A 20,888-nucleotide genomic window follows, 5' to 3' on the forward strand; every position below is an offset into this window, starting at 1 on the left:
TCGCTCTCTCGCTCTCTCTCTCAAATAAATAAGATCTTTAAAAAAATAAGTAAAACAAAATTGGGGCGCCTGGGTGGCTCAGTGGGTTAAAGCCTCTGACTTTGGCTCAGGTCATGATCCCAGAGTCCTGGGATCCAGCCCCGCATCAGACTCTCTGCTCAGCAGGGAGCCTGCTTCCTCCTCTCTCTCTCTGCCTGCCTCTCTGCCTCCTTGTGATCTCTGTGTGTCAAATAAATAAATAAAATCTTTTAAAAAGAAATAAATAAATAAAATATAAATAAAGGATCCATAATCACAAATTGCCCTTTTTAAGGTGCCAGTAAAGGGAGGGGGGGGCAGCGAGGAGACTGTTACCTGAGGCTAAAATTGGGAGGACCTAAGAAAGCCTTAAAGTTGAAGAGATTATGGCTAGGAACCCTCAGAGCACCTGGTAATTTATGTCATGGTATGAGGAGCTAGAACTGCTTCCCTTCCTTTGGCCTTCCCTACTCGGTCTCTAAATGGTTTTAAAGTTTTCTATATACTAGTGACTCCCAAATGTGTTTCTCCAATCCAGACCTTTCCTCTGACCTTCTGACTTCACAGGCACAGTCACCAGTTCCCCAGGTGGGTGTCAGGCCTTTCTAACTCGGTAAGCACGTAACTGACCTCAATGTCTGCTCCCAAAACCAGTCTTTTCCATCTTAGCTAACAGCCCTGTCCTCCACTCAACTGTCCAAGCCATAAACTGAGGAAGCACCCTTGAATGTCTTCCTTTTTCTCATTTCTTGAATCCAACACTTCCAATCCTACTTCCAAAATAAAGCTTCTTCCAAAGATTTATACTTCAGATATATCTTTGGATATATATTACTTCCAAACTAGAGCTTAAAATCTAGTACTACAATGTCTGAATTCCAGAACTCACCATTTCTTTCTTGTTCCTGAAAACCACCTCCTAATGTCCTGCCTTAGCTAGCTCTGGCTGCTTTAACAAAACACCACAGAGTGGCTTAAACAACATAAACTTACTTCTCACTCTTCTGGAGGTTGGGAAGGAAGTCCAAGACCAAGGTGAGTTTCTGATAAAGATCCTCTTCCTAGTTTGCAGAAGGCCATCTTCTTGCTGCATCCTCACATGGCAGAGAGATAATCTCTCTTGTGTCTCTTTTTATAAGGGTTTTAATCCCATTCATGAAGGCTCCACCCTCACAACCTAATTACCTCCAGTGTCCTCCATCTCTAAGTACAGACTGGGGATTAAGGCTTCAAAACAGGACTCAGAGGATGGGGGAGACACAAACATTCGAATAGTCCATAGGACCACCACCTCACTTCTACTCCTTCTTCCCTCATTCATCAGACCACTACTACACTAAAGTCCGATAAAGCAATGCATGTCATGTGACTCCTCTGCTCAAAATCTTTTAGGTTCTCTGACTGCACCCAGAATAAAGCCCCACTCCATCAGGTCCACAAAGGCCTACTTGATCTCATATCTGCCCACCTCAAAAGTCCTATTGTGTATCACTCTTCCCGCAAGGCTCAGCACCTGACTCCTCTCTCAATTCCACCAAACCAAGCTCTTTCACGCATGCTGGGTCTCTGCCTGGCACCCCCTTCACACTCCTTGGATACTCCTTCCTCATCCCTTAGAGCTTAGTTAAATGCTACCTCTTCTTAGGGGTCTCACTAGATCACTATTATTCTCTTTCCTAGCAGCTGAACATTTCTTACATGTCATTTATTGCAACTGGGATTGACTTAAGTATGCATTTGCTTGCTATTTTTTGTCCATCTTCCCCACTAGACTTCTAATTCCATGAGGACAGGTCCATACCCACATTTGTGTTTTGTGCTAAGCATGTAGCACAAAGTTTAGCAACCAGGAGAAAATTAAAATGCACCGAATGAATAAAGAAACCTACACATACACATAATGCCTAAAATCAGGGACAGGGAGAGGCCCAAATGTGTTCTTGGGGAGCAATACAGTGCAAATGTCAAAAAGTAGAGGGGTGCCTGGGTTAAGGTGGTTAAGCACTGGACTCCTGATTTTGGCTCAGGTCATGATCTCAGGGCCGTGAGATTGAGCTCCATGTCAGGTTCCATGCTCAGCGCAGAGTCTGCTTCTCCATCTTCCTCTGCTCCTCCCCACCCCCAACCCACTCACTCACCACTCTCTCTCAAATGAATAAATAAAATCTTAAAAAAAAAAAAAAGTAGAAGTTTAACCTCTTTACATCTAAATTTCTTTACAATAAAATGTGGATGATAGCAGGATCTCAACCCCAGCGCTGTTACAAGAGGATTAAATGAATTGCTGCATGAAAGGCACTCAGAATAGTGTCTGGTACCTGGTAAGTTCTGATAAAAGTGTCTGCCGTCGTCATTATTACCATTCTCTGGAGTACCATGGATGGGCAATGATAAAGTCAGAACAAGGAAACACAGAGTAGGAAGAAAAAACAGCAAGGACATGATTTGGGGTGATTCTAAATAAGCCAGAGAAAAGACACATGGAGAGAATTATCTGGTCTCAAATGTTCCCAACTTTTGACATGGTTGTGTTGGTGCCAGACTAGTACTCAGAGGAGCCTACCTCATAATACTATATTCTGCCAACACTTCAAATGCTATGGAATAAATGTTTGTGTACCCCTCACATTCGTAAGTTGAAACATCCTTCATCCCCAATATGATGGTATTTAGAGATAGGGCTTCCGGAGAGGAACAGGTCATGAAGGTGGAGCCCTCCTCATGCTGTCACAGAAAGAGACCCCATAGAGCTCCCTTCCACCATGTGAGGCTACAGTGAGAAGACAACCAGCTAAGAACCAGGAAGCAGGGCCTCATCAGACACTGTATCTGTCAATTCCTTGATCTTGGACTTCCCACCCTCTAGAACTGTGAGAAACAAATTATTCATAGTTGTTTATAAGTCACTAGTCTACGGTATTTTTGTTATAGCAGCCCAAACATACTAAGACATCCAATCAACACATCCAAACCTCCATCATCTTCTCTCCAACAACATGCTTCTCTCTTCCAGCATTCCTCATTCGTATCAGTGATACCACCATTCTACCATCCTTTCAGACTCTCAGGCTAAAAATGTCAAGTAATCTTTAATACCCCTCCCCTGGCCCCCACAGGCAAAACAGCACCAGCTCTAGTCAATTCCTTCAAAACACACAACCATCCCCACTGACATTCCCCAATTATATCTCCACATGGACAGTACGATATCCCTCTGACTAATCTCTCTGCATCCTTACTTTCCTTTCATTAATTCTACAAACTCTCCTCTTAATATTACACAAGCACTTTGCAAATCACTCTCTTAACTACACAAGCGATGGCCCTCCACAGCCCACAGAATTTAACCTGAACCCGAATGTATTACATACATAATGTAATGCACCCAGCACAGTGAAAGCTACATTGGATAGAGTCAATCTTTTCTCTCCCTCAACCTTTCTTCTGGCTTTCCACACTTATTTCCTATCCCTCCTCTTTTTTCCTCCAAACAAACTCACTCCTCCTCATCCCTCATAAAACCCTATGCTTTACTCATGTTGTTCCCTTCTCTACAAATTCTAATACTGAAAAGAAGACCTTCATCCCCACAGGAAAAGGACTCTTGGGTCTACCCTTGATTCCTAGGGCTGTCTGCCTCCCCCAGTGCAACTGCAAAGGGTTTATAATAAAAGGATGTAACTCAGAAACAGCCAGAGGGAAGAGATGCACAGGGCAAGGTATGGATAAAGGGCATAGAGCTCCCATGGTCTCTGAGCATGCCACTATCCCTGAATGTCTACCTATTCACCAACCCAAATGCTCTCTGAACCCCATCCTTTTGGGTTTTCAAAGGAGGTCTCATTACATAGGCATAACTGATTAAATTCATTCAACCTCCAGAACCTTTCCCCTCCACAGAGGTCGGGGTGGGACTGAAAGTCCAGCCCTCTTATCACACAATTGATTCCTCTAGTCACCAGCTTCCCTTCTTGGATGAACTGGGAGATTTTAAACAGTTACCATCAGTGTAACAAAACACCTTTATTGCTCTCATCAAAGGAAATTTCAAAGATTTAGGAGCTCTGTGCCGGAAAAGGGGACAAAGACCAATAAGTACTTCTTATTATAAATCACAGTATCACAGCACAATTGTGATTTTATCATGACACCCAATACTCACACTCTTATACATGCAGATGGAAGTATAAACTGTAATTTGAACTTTGTATTAAAAATCCATTAAACTATTCCTTTGAATCAGAAATTTCATCCCTAGGACTTTATCCTAAATAATCTCAGATACATAAAGGATACATGAAATGTTTCTCTCTGCATTATTTATAACAGTGCAAAAATATAAAGCAAAAGCATTGGGGCGCCTGGGTGGCTCAGGGGTTAAGCCGCTGCCTTCGGCTCAGGTCATGATCTCAGGGTCCTGGGATCGAGTCCCGCATCAGGCTCTCTGCTCAGCAGGGAGCCTGCTTCCTCCTCTCTCTCTCTGCCTGCCTCTCTGCCTACTTGTGATTTCTCTCTGTCAAATAAATAAATAAAATCTTTAAAAAAAAAAAAAAAAAAAAAAAAGCATTAAAAGTTTCCAGTTACTGAGTGCTTCTTAGTAATCAAATTGGGTTAAGTACATTGCACACAACTGTCTGCATTTAGTCTTCATAATAATCTTTGAAGTTGGTGTTACTATAAAATCCTTGTTTACAAAGAAACTGAGGCTTAGAGACAGTAAGTGAGTAATCCAGAGTCACAGGTAGTCACAGGGTCAAAACCAAACCTGGGACAATCCGATTCCAGTGCCAAGATCTTAACCACTGAACTAGAGGGTTTATACTCCATGGAACAGGTTGCCCCACCCCTTTTTTTAAGTTTTATTTATTTATTTATTTATTTGAGAGAGAGAAAGAAAAAGCGCACCCAAGCAGGGGAAGCAGAAGAGGGAGAATAAGAAACAGGCTCTCTGCTGAGCAAGAGCCCAATGCAGGACTCAATCCCAGGACCCTGGGATCATGACCTGAGCTGACAGCAGACACTTAACCAAGTGAGCATACCACCGAACATACCACTTTCTAAAGAAGGTTATGAAAACTATGTAATCATATAGGAAAACGCTTCTGATTAAATAATGCAGATTATATCTGTGTTAAAGCTCTCCGGTTGCAGGAAAAATTTAATTCCACTGATTTGATCAATGGAGTAATTTAATTCCACTAAACTGAAAGGGAAGACCTGGAAGGATACACACCAAAATGTTAGCAGTATTCACAAACAGTAGTGGATGGTGAGATTACTTTTTCTTACTTTTTTCTATTATCCAAATTATCTGTAACATGCACTTATTTTTATTTTCATAAAGACAAACATATAAATGTGAATATCATTCTACCTGGGTTTTAGTAGTTTCACAATTATGAAAGGGGGCTGAGGAGATTAAGAAGACCTATATTGTATTTCTCAAGTATTGGGCTAAAGTTTCTTCGTTTTGAAGACAGAATTCAAGGTTCATCCTGTTGGTGAGAAAAAACTGCTATTCACCTTTATGATATATACTGTTTTACAAAAGTGGCACACCTCTTAGTAAACCATATCTACACACATTATAACACATTGTTTAGAATGGAAGCTCTAGAATCTAAATAATTAAAATCCAAAGCAGAAGCTATCACAAACTTCTCTGTGTAACCTTGGACAAACTCGCAAGACTTCAGTTAATATCAACTACCTCAAAGGTTGTCCTGAGCATCAAATGAAATAATGAATGTAAATTTTTCAGCACAGTCCCTGCCTATGGTAAGCACTCAATATATATTCATACCTATTATTCACAAGTAGAGACACCCTTCCAAAAATATCAGATCTAGGGACACCTGGGTGACTCAGTCGGTTGGGCCACGGTCTTCAGCCCCAGGGTTCTGGGATCGAGTCCCACATCGGGCTCCTTGCTCGGCTGAGACCCTGCTTCTCTCTCCACCTCTGCCTGCTTGTGCGTGCGCGTGCGCTCTCTCTCTCTCTCTCTCTCTCTCTGACAAATAAATAAATAAATAAAATCTTTAAAAAAAAAAACCAGATCTAGTACATAGGAAGTCATCAGACAAGAAAAAGGTAAATGTTCTCTTACTGTTTCCATTGTTCTGATAATAGACACTAGATTTCCAGAGATTACATATAACTTGCAGAAGAAATGGTAAAAGTCATGCAATTGTCATACTGTGAGGAGTTTACTACATGTCCCTCCTACCAATGAAGAGTACTAGATGGGACTCCTCTTCCCCCCCACCTTCATCAATTACCCCTCCTTAGCTAAGCGGCAGCCTACCCCAGTCCTGGGCTCAACCTGGGAGCCTGGAAACCTGGATTCTTTCCCATCTCCAGGAACAACCTGTTCTATGACCTTGGGGAAAATTAATTCAGTTACTTAGTCCTTCCACTTCCTCTTCCCTGACAAAGCAAAAATAGTAATAGTAGCAGCAGTAGTAGTAGTAGTATAAGTAGTAAAAAATCTTTTAAATACCGGTGCCTGTGGTTAATGGCCCAGCTCCGTACAAACTAGGACAACACCCAGGGCCAAGGCTGGAAAGTAAGGATGGAGAACTGAGAAAAGTAGGCGTTCCCTGGGCACCACCTTCCCACCCTCTGCCCTTCCAGACTGCGGCATGCCCTCTCACCCATCTCGAGGGTTCTGAGGGGATGCCTCTCAAGGGTTGTACAGTCACAAAAACAGAGCGAGGAGGAAACCACAGTCAGTCCCTAGAGTAGGTAGGCTCCAGAAAGCAGGGCAGGAATTACAACAAGATGCAAGGAGATCCGCCTGCCGCCCGCTGTCCACACGAGCGGGACGGCACTCCTTGCGAGGCCGCCACAGGCCTGGGAGTCTGGGTTGCACCAGGAGCAGACGGGGCAGCCCCCAGCTCACCATACTCCTGGGGCTCCGGGTCCGGCTGGAAAGTGAAGTGAGCCACATGCCTCCTCTGCGCCGCAAACCCAGTGGCCGAGTCGGGCTGCACCAAGCCCCGCAGCAGCCCCGCGCCTCGAAGCCGACGCCACTGTCCTTCTGCCCCCGCCGCTCGCAGCCTCCACAGCCCGCCGACAGCCGCCGCCAACGCCGCCATCCCCACTTGCAAAAACGGGCTTGCAAGCGACGCCGCCCCACACTGCCGGCAGAAGGGGCGGAGCACCGAGACGACTTCCATATTGGTAGGACCGAAGGGGAGGGCTCGTGAAGCGGACCAATCGGAGCTAGGAATTCGGGGGTGGGGAAGGCGACGAGAGGAGGCCAGAGGCCTTTGCCCGTAGTGCGCATGCGGAAAAGGTTTGGGGCGGGGGCGAGCGAGCAGGTGAGCTCCAATGAAATTCTTCCTGGAGGTGGAGCCTCACCGAGTCACTGCAGGGTTCCACGGCGCGCGGACGCGGCTCCGTAATGTTTCACTCTTAATCCTGGAGTTGCTCTTTACTGATGTCATTTGCATTGTTACCTCCTTTTTCATTTTGAGATTTATACTTTCTTTTAAAATGTAACCCTTTTTAATCCGCTCCTATTCTTGTATATTAATTTATAAGTAGAAGATGGAAAGGGTTGCTGATTGGCATTGGTCGTTGGTTTGGGTTTTCAAAAACCTGGGAATCACTGCTCACAGTTTGCACGCTTTATTCAGAGCCTCTTTGAATGCTTACTAAGCAGGTAAACATTTTTACTGCTTTTGTTTTTCAGGATTTAGAGGTGAGTTAGAAAGGTAAACTCGGATTTCATCCTGCAAATTCATTTAAAAGGAATTCAGATGCATTTTTGCCCAGGTGCCGGGAAAAAGGACCTGACCTGCTTATTATCGCTTAGAAACCCTGAGATTCCAATCGTTAACTTACGTTTATAATAATCAATTTCAAAAATTTTAGTTTTAAAAATCCAAATGCTTAAAAGGATAACTTCCCTGCTCATGAATTTAAAAAATCACAGTAAAATATGACAGACAAAAGTGGAAAGTGCTTCCATGAGATGAAGAGGAGAGGGGGGAAGGTCAGGCCCTAAACGGAATTGGGAGAGGAGTGGGAGAAAATGAAGAGAAGGAAGAGGGGGAAAAAATGTTCTTCTGTTATTCTTAGCCTCACAACCTATGTTTGCTTTTACAAGGGAGGCAAGGGAGGAGACGGAAGAAATGGGATGAGGACAAAGGCCAGGCGATGCACCAACCTCCTGTTTTCTGATTGGGACTGAGAGACAGAAATTTAAAACTGCTAAAGAGAGAAACAGAATTATATCCATCATCCCTACTCCTACATCAATATATCCATTATTTCTCTTCCTACTCTTAGACCCACGAGGGACTTGTTGCTGGGTGTGGAGCCTGGTTAAGATTCTCTCTCTCCCTTTCCCTCTACTCCTCCTCCCCCTCCCTCCCTCTCTAAATAATAATAATAATAATAATAATAGTAATAAAAAAAGAATGTCATAGTTGTTAGAGAAAGGAAACAAATTACATAAGTACACTCCAATGTCCTAGGGGCTCTAAAACAGTGTGAACAAAGTGAACCATGCAAAGCAATAAGCTCTGTTTTTAGAAGTCAAGAATGCGTCTGAAGTGGGGCGCCTGAGGGCACCTGGCTGGCTCAGTGGGTTAAAGCCTCTGCCTTCGGCTCAGGTCATGATCCCAGGGTCCTGGGACTGAGCCCCACATCGAGCTCTCTGCTCAGCAGGGAGCCTGCTTCCCTCTCTTCTCTCTCCTCCCTCTCCTTCTCTCTCTGACTGCTTCTCTGCCTACTTGTGATCTGTCAAATAAATAAATAAATAAAATATTTTTTTTAAAAAAAGAATGCTTCTAGAAGTAATGCTGAGCTGGACCTAAAAGATGAGTAGAAATTATCAGGCAGAGGGAGGGGAAAGTATCCTAAACAAATTAAAAAAAAAAAAAAAACCACAAAGGTTAACAGAGCCAGAAGGAACAGTATGATACATTCCAAGAAGAGAAAAAACAGACTGGTAGCTGCTAGACTTGGAGGATAGGGATTGACAGGAGTCAGAAAGATAAATTAGAGGGAGATTTTCAAGGTCTTCATATGTTGGTCTAAGAAGAGTAGACTTACAACTACATGGAGTCAGGAACAACAAAGAGAACACCTAATAGATTTGTCTGCCAAGCAAATTATTATTGGCGGGAGGTTGAAATTTTCCCTCCCCCCCCCCCATACCATCTGCCTGGTAACCAAGGAAATGTCTGTTGTTAAACTGGGATCAACCCTGGCTACAATTCATTGATAGTAGCTTGGGAAACTATCATTTTCTGTGAATTTTGGAAGCATTATTTAGAAAGATAGGGTATCTTTAAGTGCCACTGAGAGATTAAAAAAAAAAAAAAGAGTTTTCGGAAGTCCGGTGGACAAGAAAAATATGACTACATTTGAGTTCCTGATTCTATTTGTTTCTGAGGCCTAAGTGCGTTCTGGTCCTGGGTTTCTGTACGACTACGAGACTCCATAATAGCCTTAAAATACATTCTCCTCTTAGCTTAAGTTACATCTAATTGCATTTCTGCAACCTTAACCTCACTGAACACCTTAAGAACCCATAACAGTGGAGAGCATACAAAACGAAGTTGCTCATTGTTCTTCAGAATGACTCTGGGCTTATTCTCTGTCACTGAGCTTCAGTATTTGTACAACCTATGCCCATTTGAACTCAGTTTGGTTTTGGACACCATTCATCTATAGCAACATAATATTTTGTAGTCTTATATCTTATGGTCCTGACCCCTGCTCCCATTCAAACTCAACCAGAGACATCAGAGACATAAAGTCACCAAGAGCCAGGTTTTCCCACCTTCCATGGAGGCAGAGCCATAGCACACAAAAGAACTGTAGGTGTCCTTCTTTACAGATAGGTCTAGGAATATCACAGAGTCCTCACGTTCCCCCACCATGGCATGGCATTTGGAACAAAGGAATGCTTCTCTCATACAGCCAAGAGAGATGCAGGTATGGCATCAAGTTCCATAGAACTTAAGAAGGCCCAGTAGTCAGAATGATAAGGGATTTGTATCTATAATATACTTTTTAAAAATTCCTAAACTTGATAATAAGAGGCTAAATTACCAAATTTAAAAAAATAAGCAAAGAATGCAACCATTGGTGGTGGGAATGCAAAATGGTGCAGCCACTTTGGAAGACTTGCAAAACTTTGAAACTTGCAAGACTAAAAATACTCTAGCCATATGATTCAGCAGTCATTTTCCTTGCTGTTTACCCACAGGAACTGAAAATTTATACCCACAAAAAATTGCCTACAAGGGTTTATTGAAGCTTGATTCATAATTGCCCAAATTTGAAAGGAACCAAAATGTCCTGCAGTACATGGAAAAGTAATTGGACTGGAAAAGTAAACTGTGGTACATCCAGATAATGCACTAGTATTTGGCACTAAAAAGAAATGAAGCTCATAAAAGTTACATTTGTCCACCTAAATATGTGGTTCAGGAGATTCATTCCCCTATGGCATGTGTTTGACAACGTGTATGTTAGTTCATAGACTCTGATTGGTCCAGATTCAGAACTGGAGATACTGAGATGGAAGAGCTCTAGGATTTTCCTTGCTTTGCTGCTTACCACATAGAAGAATCCTGTTGGGATCATTCTGGAAACAAAATCCAGAATATAGTCAAAGCCAATGTATTCGTTCCCTAGGGCTGCTGTAACCAAGTATCACAAACTGGGGACAGAAATTTACTGTCGCCCAGGTCTGGGGCTAGAAATCCAAGATGAAAGTGTTGGCAGAGTCATACTCTGAAAGCTGTAGGGGAATCCTTCCTTGTCTCTTCCTAGTTTCTGGTGTTTTACCAGCCATCTTTGATGTTCTGTGGCTTGCAGCTGCATAAACCCAATCTCTACATTTGTCTTCACAAGATGTTCTTGCTGTTCTTCTTTTCTTGTCTCCGGTATCTTCACACAACCATCTTAGAAGGACACATCTAGTCTTATTCGATTATGAGCTCACCCTACTCTAATATGATCTCATCTTAACTAATTATGTCTACAACAACGCTTTTTCCACATTAAGCCATGTTCTGAAATACTAGGTGTGAAATACTGGAGGTTAGAGTCAACATATCTCTTGGGGGATGGGCACAATTCAATCCTCGACAACCAGAGATTCAATGGCAGAACAGACACTGAATGGATGCTTCTGATCAACTTTCTGAAGATGTCTGCCTTGTTAAAGAGTTTTTATCAGTTGTTTCATAGATTTCTTCTATGAAATTTCTTCTATAAAATCTATGAAACAACTGATAATGAAATTCTGTGATTTGGAGTAGAGTTAAAGAAACTGGAGATATTTGGTCTACATAAGACTTTTAAAGTGATATATGAATTCTCCTTAAATGTTTGAAGGCACCCTTGTAGAAAAAGGATTAAATGTTCTTTTTGGTTCTGACAAGAAAAACAAGAAACTGAAGAAGCAAACTCCAGCTCAATATAATGTACATGAAATATATAAAGGAGATTGCCTTGGGATGTGATGAATTCTTTCTCATTAGAAATAGACAAGTACAGGATGGAAGAACATTATTGGAGGAGACTCTTGGGAGGACTTAGACTTCATTTAGAAGTTATTTAGGGGCCTCCTAATTTTAAGAATCTGATTCTGCTAATCACTAGTGCGCATTGAGAGCCTTTCATGTGTCAGGCATTCAGTTCTAATGAACATTATTTTAAGCCAACCCATGGACCTAAGCTACCTAAACCATCCAGCACCTGAATTATCCCTCATTCTGCCCTTCCCAGCATCCAGGCAACTTCTCTCTGGCTTTCATCTCCTGCAGGGGCTTAAGAGCCACTTGGGATCCATCTGTCAGGAACCTGACCATCTACTGGATAGAAGTCTTCTGAGTAGACACCATAGAAAGGACAACTTTCAAAGTGACATCATCTGGCCTTTGTTCTCAGCCTGATGGAAGGATTTAGATACAAATGATGGCTCAGAAGACTGCTCCAAATATAGATATCTGCTGTGTAACAGGTAAAGTCACTCATCCAGAAGCAAAAATACATGCCAGCTTGATTTTTTTTTAATTCCCAGCACAATTTGTGACTATTTCCAGGTTTCTAAAAGCCTAATTAGGATGATAGTGTATATCATCATGAGTACTGGTGCCAAGAGAAATGTTTAAGACCCTTAATTTTACCTTAACTTCATTTTCATTGTTATTGTAACTTTTATCCATGTATTTCATTTAGAAACCTTGAACAACTGGCACTTCTGGAAGCACTGGAGACTTTATGAGTACATTGGGAATGTCTGATGGTGACCAGGGTGGAAGAGAAGGGAGGAGGACATGGACAGGTGAGCACTGGCCACCACCAGTGACTCAACTGTTCATCCTCCCCATTGTCCAAAGCCACCCACAGACACAGGCAAACAGAAGTCCACTTGTGTCCCACCATGCATACATTTAACCTTCACAAACTAATATGATACTTTAATTAGAGCAGGTGATTCTTCCCTCCCTTTCTGTCAAAGACTATAAGCCCTAGACTGGATATTCAACCCTGACTTCACATCAGAATCACCCAGGGAGCTGTCAAAACATACTGATATTCAGACCCCAGGTGGCAAATATTAGCAATACTCACAGATATTTCCATTTCCTCTAAGAACTCAGGCAGATTGTCCTTCCCCAACCATCTGAAATTAAGCATTGCAATGTGACTTACTTTGCCAATGAATTTGAGCCCACTTAGAGAATTACTCTGGGTGGAAGAATTTCAGAGCTGGTGGCTGATTCTGTTGTCCTCTGCCTCATCAACTAGCAACATTCCAGACAGTAGATCTGGAGGGCTCCTGGAGGACACTACCTAAGGCATCACTGCCCTCATCCACCATTGTTTGACATGGAGCATGAGCAAGAAATTATTTGAAACTGTAAAGGTGTGTGTGTGTGTGTGTGTGTGTGTTAGTAGAACATGACTTGTAAGCACAAGCCAACTACTTCACATGGTATTCAGCTACTCTAACCCATTCTATCTCTTCAGGAACATTCTTAGCTATATGCTTAGTGAAAGACAGTACCTGTGTCCAAAACATGATGCATAAGTGTGGCCATATGTTACCATTGTAGATTTACATGATTTTCAACCATAATTTTGGCTACTCATAATTTTTGCCTTAGATGTATTAGATTTTGGAGTATAAATACATGCAAATGATACAGCTCTCCTCTACTGAGGCTATTTGAAAATCCTTTACGTAAACATTTCAATCTTTTAAAACAACTTGATACACAAGCTCTTACAATCCTTAATTTACAGATGAGATAACAGGAGCAGAGGGACTCATTGACTGACCACAATTTAAGCAGCATAAATCATTCTCAGCTATGTTTTTCAAATTTCAAAACCTGTACGCTTGTGCTTCTCAAATGTATTTTGAAGAATAATCCCTGAAAAATTTGTTCCAGTTTCAGATTCCCTGAATCCCACACCGAGAAATTCTTACTCAATAGGCCTGGAGTAAAGTATCTGCATTTTTAATAAGCCTTCCCTAGCCAGTGATTTGGATATGATTGATCCACATATCATACAGACAAACCCTATAAATCCCATACAACCTTTCTATACACTCTGTTGCCCATCTAGAGAAGAACAGCCACCACCTGAACCTCTACTCACTCTTTTATCACTTAGGGTTATTTAGTTACAAGCTACAGAAATCACCTCTGGCTAATTTAAGCAGAACTATGATCATTTTAGAAGATATTGGGATGACCCAAGAAAACAGCTCAGAAAGACCTGACACCAGGGCAGACCCAGAGAGCCAGGTAAGAGGAGGTATTTTAGAGTCTTATAATGATATTAAAAACCTTAGCTTGTGGCACCTGGGTAGCTCAGTGGGTTAAAGCCTCTGCCTTCAGCTCAAGTCGTGATCCCAGAGTCCTGGGATCCAGCCCCATATAGGGCTCTCTGCTCAGTGGGGGGCCTGCTTCCTCCTCTCTCTCTGCCTGTCTCTCTGCCTACTTGTGATCTCTGTCTGTCAAATAAATAAAATAAAATACCTCTAGCTTGAACTGACTTTCTGTGTTTGAGTGATTCTGTTCAAGATTTAGTTCCTCAGGGAGAGAATCTGGATGGCCCAGATTAGTTCACTGCTATCCCTTGACTAAGAAATAAAGGGCATCTTATTGACCAGTACTAAATAGAAAGTAAAAGAGAAGATTTCCCAGACATGACCAAAGGATTGCTATCAACCAAACAGGGAATTGGTGCTTGGAAGCCAAAAGAAAACTAAATGACAACACAGTCATCCTGCCTGGGAAGGGCCTGCATGGTCCTCCTAGTCAAGACAATTTCATCAAAAAAGTCCTCCCTCTGGATTCCTCACTGTGGTACATAGTTCATTATTGGAACACGATCACTAAAAAAGCATTATAAATGTTTCAGAATTTCTGCAGAATAATGGTAGCTTCAGAAATCTGAATCCCCCTACATCTTTTCTTTAAAAAGAAACAGAGTAAAAGGGGAAGCAAATTAAACACACAAAATTTATATCTACAGAATAGAATAGTTAGAACACATAGAAGTCTATAAACTCCAAATTTATCTTTAAATGAGGAATTTAAAAACTTGGCATTGGCTGACAGAGTGGAAGTAGTTTAGGAAAAACTTTGTTTAGAGCAAGAAGATAATGTCAGTAATCCTAGGTCTATTGAATAAATTAATTTCATACTTTAAAACATTCCAACAGAGAAAACCAGGCTCAAATGGCTTTGTTGATGAACTCTACCAACTGCTTAAAGAAGAAATATTATTAATTTTATTTAAAAAGTCCAAGATATAGAAGATAGGGTAATACTTTCCAACTTATTCTATGGTCAGGCATTACCCTGATATTAAAATCAGAGAAAGACATCATAAGAAAGGAAAACTAAAAATATTCTTCATGGACATAGACACAAAAATCCTCAACAGAATTCTAGCAAATATAATAAAGCAGTATAGACAAAAAGAACACATCATGACCAAATGGAATTAAACATGGAATGTGAGGTTGGTTTAACATTTAAAAATCAGTCAATACAATTCGTCATATCAACAGACTAAAAAAGCAATGTTCACTTTAATAGAGACAGAAAGGGCATAGAGAATCAAAAGGCAGAGCTTGTCAGACTAGATTAAAAAAAAAAAAATAGGGGGGCCTAGGTAGCTCAGCGGGTTAAGCAATCACCTCAGGTCATGATCCCAGGGTCTCAGTGGGGAGTCTGCTTCTCCCTCTCCCACTACTCCTCCCCCGCTCATGCTCTCTCTCACTTACTGTGTCTCAAACAAATAAACAAAATCTTTAAAAAAAAGATCCAACTAAATTCTGCCCTCAGATGACACACTTTACATTCAAAGATACGAAAGTAAATGGATAGAAAAGATATATAATGCAAACAGCAGTCACAAGAAGGGTAGAGTGGCTGTACTAATATCAGATTAAAGAGACTTTAAAACAAAGAAACAAATAGTTACTAGAGATAAATAGGGACATTTTATAACAATAAAAGGGTTAATCCATCAGGAAGATGTAATAATTATAAGCACATGTGCAGTGTAAGCACAGAGCACCAAAACACACAAAGCAAAAGCTATTGGAAATGAAGGGGGGAAACAGACAATTCGACCATAACAAAGACTTCAATACTCTACTTGCAATAATGGAAAGAACAAGTGGGCGGAAAGTTATCAAGGAAATAAACAGATGACTTGAACACACTCTAAACTAACTAGACCTAACAGACATCTGTAAGGCACTATCCAACACATTCTTCTCAAGTACACACAGAAAATGCTTCAAGAAATAACATGTGTTAGGCTGTAAAATAAACCCCAATACATTTAAAATAACAGAAATAATACAAAGTATATCCTCTGTTCAGATGGAATTAAATTAGAAATCAATAACAGAAAGAGATTTGGGGCCCTCGGAAGTATGTTAAATTAAACAACACACCCCCAAATAATCAATAGATCGAAAAAGAAATCAAAAGGAAAGAATGAATGAGATGAACATGAAGAGGGGCACCTGGGTGGCTCCGTGGGTTAAGCATTTGACTCCTGATTTCTTTGGCTCACGTCATGATCTTAGGGTCGTGAGATCTACCCAGCCCTTGGGCTCTGTGTCAGTCATAGAACCTGCTCAAGAGTCTCCCTCTGCCCCTCCCCCTCCCCTCCTTCCCTCTCTCTAAAATAAATAAGAACCATCTCAAATCAACTAAATTCCCATCTTACGACACTGGAAAAGAAGAGTAAACTAAACCTAAAACAAGCAGAAAGAAGGAAATGATAAAGACTAGAGAGGAAATTAATGAAATCAAAAGTAGAAAAACAAATAGAGAAAATCAATGAAACTAAGAGGTAGTTCTTTGAAAAGATTAAAAAAAAAATTGCTGAATCTTTAGCCACACTGACCAAGAAAAAGAGAGAAGCTGGGCCCTGGCTGGTTCAGTTGGTAGAGCATGTGAGTCTTGATCTCAGGGTCATGAGTTTGAGCCCCAGGTTGGACTTAGAGATTACTTATAACGAGAGAGAGAGAAAAGAATCAAATTACTAGAATCAGAAGTGAAATAAGGAAATGATACCAAATAGAAGGAATGCAAAAGATCAAAAAATGGTTAATGGTGTATAAATATAAAAGTTATTCTGTCCATTTCTTAATTCTATCAAAAAGCAAATGATTGTTTAAAGTAAAAATTGTAACATTTTATTGTAGGATTTATGATGTATTTAGGTATAAAATATATGACAATAGCATAAAGGATGGAGTATAAATGAATTACACTATCCAAGCTTCTCACATTTTGCATGAAAAGATGGGATATTTAGTTTAAGTAGACACTGATATGTAAAGTCTTTAACCAATTTTGAGTTGATTTTTGTGTATGCTATAAGATAATGGTTCAACTGCATTCTTTTGCATGTGGCTGTCCAGTTTTCTCAATGTCATTTCCTAAAGACACTACCCTTCTTCTAGTGTGTATTCTTGGCTCCTTTGATATAAATTAATTGGCCGTATATGCATGGTCTTTTCTGAGCCCTCTGCTCTGTTTCATTGATCTATGTATACGTCTTTATGCTAATACTATACTGTTTTGATTAACAGTGATTCATAAAAAGTGAATGCTGCCGTCCCCTAGAGCAAGCATGTTAAAAATCTTTCAAAGAGGGATAGCTAAGAAGCTAACAAAGGAATTAAAATGACATAAATGTTTATTAACTCCAAAGAAAGAAAACTTATTAAAAGATTTTTGATATAGTTGTCATATTGAAAACACCATTATCATCTTGTAAAAGAAAAATGCCTCCGTAATTTGAGCATAGAATACTCCATATAATATACAATACAGAGTATAATATAAATTAACTATTATGCGCTACAGAGGCAGTGAAAGAAGAAATTGTTTTAAATGCCAGGTCTTCTGTCTCTGGCTATATGACCTTAGGTGTATTACTCTCTCTGAGTCACACAGGGAGAACATTAAAACTGACCTAGAGGGATGCCATGTTGATAAAAATCACAGAATGCATTAAAAATACATACATAGCATCCCTCAGTAAGTATTCAATTAATTAGCTAATTTGCACATATAGAAGTTTAATACGGGCCTCGCCCAGAAAAATATCTAGTAAATATTAGCTATGATTATTTTTATTAATTCATAATTACGGATTGTAGTAACTTGGTCAAGGCACCAGGTGGCATGAGATAATAAAAATTACTGTTACCTTAGAGTACTCTTCAGAATACAGTTGTATAATGACTTGCTTACTACATATGTTCATAAAAGCTTGAAATTCAAATTTCCTAAGTCACATATAAATTTGAAAATACCCCTTTAATTTATCATCTGTAAGCAATTTTATTTCAGCATTTCAGTGTATCTGCCTTTGCTTCTGTTAAGAATGACAGGTCAAGCCCCAAATATTACAGACACTGTTTTATTTTACTCTCAACTCTCCTAGGTGGTATGTACTAACTCTAGTTTATAGATAAGGAAACTGAAGCTTAGGGCAAAAATGGTATTCAAACCAAAGTTTGACAGAAATGTCTTTGAAAATTAGTTTACATGGTCTCCCATGGTCCTTAATTCCTCTAAGGAAGAATGAATTAAAAAATAGCCAAAGTAACTCTTTTCAAGCAAAATAAAAGAAGCAATCTCCATGTTTATTATTCTTTATAAGCTGGCATGTGGATTTCCAGTATTGAACTTAACAAACATACTCTGAAGAATTTTTAAGAGGAAGCTTATTAATAATGCAAAATATTTATATTATACTCCTAAGAGTCTTAAAATACTTTGTGGTTTAAAAAAATTAATGCATAGTAGATAGGCCTCACAACTTTCCATTTATAAATGAAAGAATATAGCACATATGGGGATAAGTCATTTATACAAAGTTACTCTCTCCAAATCCATCTTGGAATTGACTTCAGAGTACACAAATGCTTGGTTTCCAAGACCAAACTAACATTTATTTATTTCCTTTTTCATTCAACAAATATTTATTGAGTACTGCGTGGAGACTAATATAAACCAGACACAAAACATTTCATCAAGTCTTCATCTCTGAGGTAAAAGAATGTTTGTAAAATAGTTTCTGGACTGGCTTGCCCAAACCGAAGACCATCTACCATTTCCCAGGTACAATGGTGGGTTCTTCCTGTTCCAATGATGTCGTGTGACTCGTCACTGATGTCTGTCATCCTCAGGGAGTGCCATTCTTAGTCCTTGGTAAGGTCCTACCCTGGGGCCATGGGATGGGAGGATAGGAAGATGGATAGTTACTGCTACTTCCTTCTCCGGGAGAGGTTTGCCAACCAATATAGACCGCCTTTCCAATTTTTAAAACCTTGGTGCACAGAAATGTCTACTCTACTTCATTGGAAGGATGAAAAGCTAGGGCTGATACAGACGAGCCTTACAGAAACCATTCTGCAGCCAATGCAGAATCTAACACAAACTAGAAAGAAAGAACACCCTGAAAGAATTACTGCTTTGTTCTTCAGTGTGGTTTCTTACTACTGCATCATTATCAGCTAGAATGTAAGAGAGGGAGATTGAAACTCTCCTCCACACCTACCAAATTAGTAGCACATCCTGAAATAGGGCCTGGGGATTCACAATGCATTTTTAACAGGCTGATTAGGTGACTGTGGTGTAAAGTTGAGAATTAAATATTGGAGATTTCTTTTAGCCAAAAGAATCAAGAAGGCTATATGAAAAGAGTGGCATGGTAGCAGGACCTGGGATACAGGGAGCAGACATTCCAGATGGGAATGCAATAGCATGAGCAAAGGCAAAGCAGTGTATAAGAACAGGTTCCTTTGAGATGGGACAAAGGATCCATAACAATTTGTAATAAGAAATAAAGTCAGGATAGTCCATAGGGACAGGTCAGAGCTGTAAATGTCATGTTAGGGAGTCTGGACTTTGCTTCCCATTGTCAGATGAGTTACAGTAACCATCCTGATGAGAACAATAATGCGGGAGTCAGGGGTAATGAGGTCTCACACTACCCCAAACCACTGGCTTATTTTCCATCTTCACAATTTTCTTAAGCTTAATAAACTCAAACAGGAGTTTCTTTTGTTTGAAAGAATCATAAAATATTAGACGGAAAAAAGACATTATCATATTTGATGGTTTTCTTTTTTTTAAGATTTTATTTATTTACTTGACAGACAGAGATCACAAGTAGGTGGAGAGGCAGGCAGAGAGAGAGAGAGAGAGGAGAGGAAGCAGGCTCCCTGCTGCGCAGAGAGCCTGATACGGGGCTTGATCCCAGGACCCTGAGATCATGACCTGAGCTGAAGGCAGAGGCTTTAACTAACAAATATGGTGGTTTTCAAAGTAAGCTCTTGCATGGTGGCATGCAAGAGCCCAGTCAAGTGGGGCTCTGGGTCTCCCCATCTTATCTAACTGGAATTCAACTGGTAGTTTGAATTAACTGCTCTGAATATGCTAGACCCCAAAGGAGAAGGGAACATGGCCACTGACTGGAAATGACGGGAACTTTGTTTAGTCAGGGACCTGGTAAGTCTCTTGTCATGGAAAAATTCTCATACATATGATTCCAAGGACCCTCTTGAAGATTGTGTCTCACGCTACAAGCAATCTCAATAGGTTTTTAACTTTATCTAAAATCCCCTTCTACTCTCAGCCATGGCAGAGGATTCTCCAACCTTGTTTTCCCCATGGGTTCAGTTAACTCAAGGATGAATAAGCGCATTCGATGGGCAGTGAAGGCAGGCTGCTCATCCAATGACCCTGGCCTCTTACAGCTGGGCTCTACAAGGCTGGCTGATAGAATGTTCTAGACAAGATCTCCTTTAGAGTGATAGTGTTCAATAGAGATAAGTAAACAAAGAAACCTATTCTGACAAAAGTGGGGAGGTAGCAGAAAATCTAGCTCTGCGAAAACTGGTTGACCTAGATCAGTGGAATTAACATTTGAAATAATCTTGAGTATTTCCATGGAAATATTATATAGTTATATTTGCAGTTACATAGCTTTTTAAAATGTATATATGAAGCAGTTTATTCGAACCCAAAGGTAGCAAATTACTCTAACAAAACAAGATAGGAAGACTCTCAGATTGATGACTGCTGACCTTGAATTCTCATTGGCTTCTCCCAGGCAGTCTGCAGATCAGGATGTCACACTGGTCAAAGAAGCCAGTCAATAAGAGTAAGCAAATGGGGCTAACCATGATGACACTCTTCCTCATATGCCGTTGGTTTCTGACCACATGTACCACTGAAACTGTCATCTTAAAGGAAGTAAGAAGTGACATTCTAACTACTAGCTTTTCCCAGTTTTCATCTTTGTGAACTGATAAGAAACATCTGACACTACTGATTAAC

General features: G+C 40.4%; 1 protein-coding gene across 2 annotated transcripts in view; it reads right to left on the reverse strand.

The window, feature by feature from the left end:
* The window catches only part of BCKDHB (branched chain keto acid dehydrogenase E1 subunit beta), a 217,720-nt gene extending 210,538 nt beyond the window's left edge, over window positions 1-7,182 (reverse strand). Inside the window, exon 1 of one of the 2 annotated variants that reach the window (XR_014311931.1) lies at window positions 6,920-7,168. Coding sequence is in view for 1 of the 2 variants with exons in the window: in XM_082731185.1 (XP_082587311.1) it covers window positions 6,920-7,115 (196 nt within the window). In the remaining variant the exon portion in view is untranslated. Of the gene's footprint in view, window positions 1-6,919 lie in introns of both variants that reach the window. The other variant, XM_082731185.1, reaches the window with a different exon arrangement.
* Between the last annotated feature and the right edge of the window lie 13,706 nt (window positions 7,183-20,888).

The sequence above is a fragment of the Mustela nivalis genome (assembly GCF_964662115.1).
Source record: "Mustela nivalis genome assembly, chromosome: 5".
In the NCBI taxonomy this organism is placed as follows: Eukaryota; Metazoa; Chordata; class Mammalia; order Carnivora; family Mustelidae; genus Mustela; species Mustela nivalis.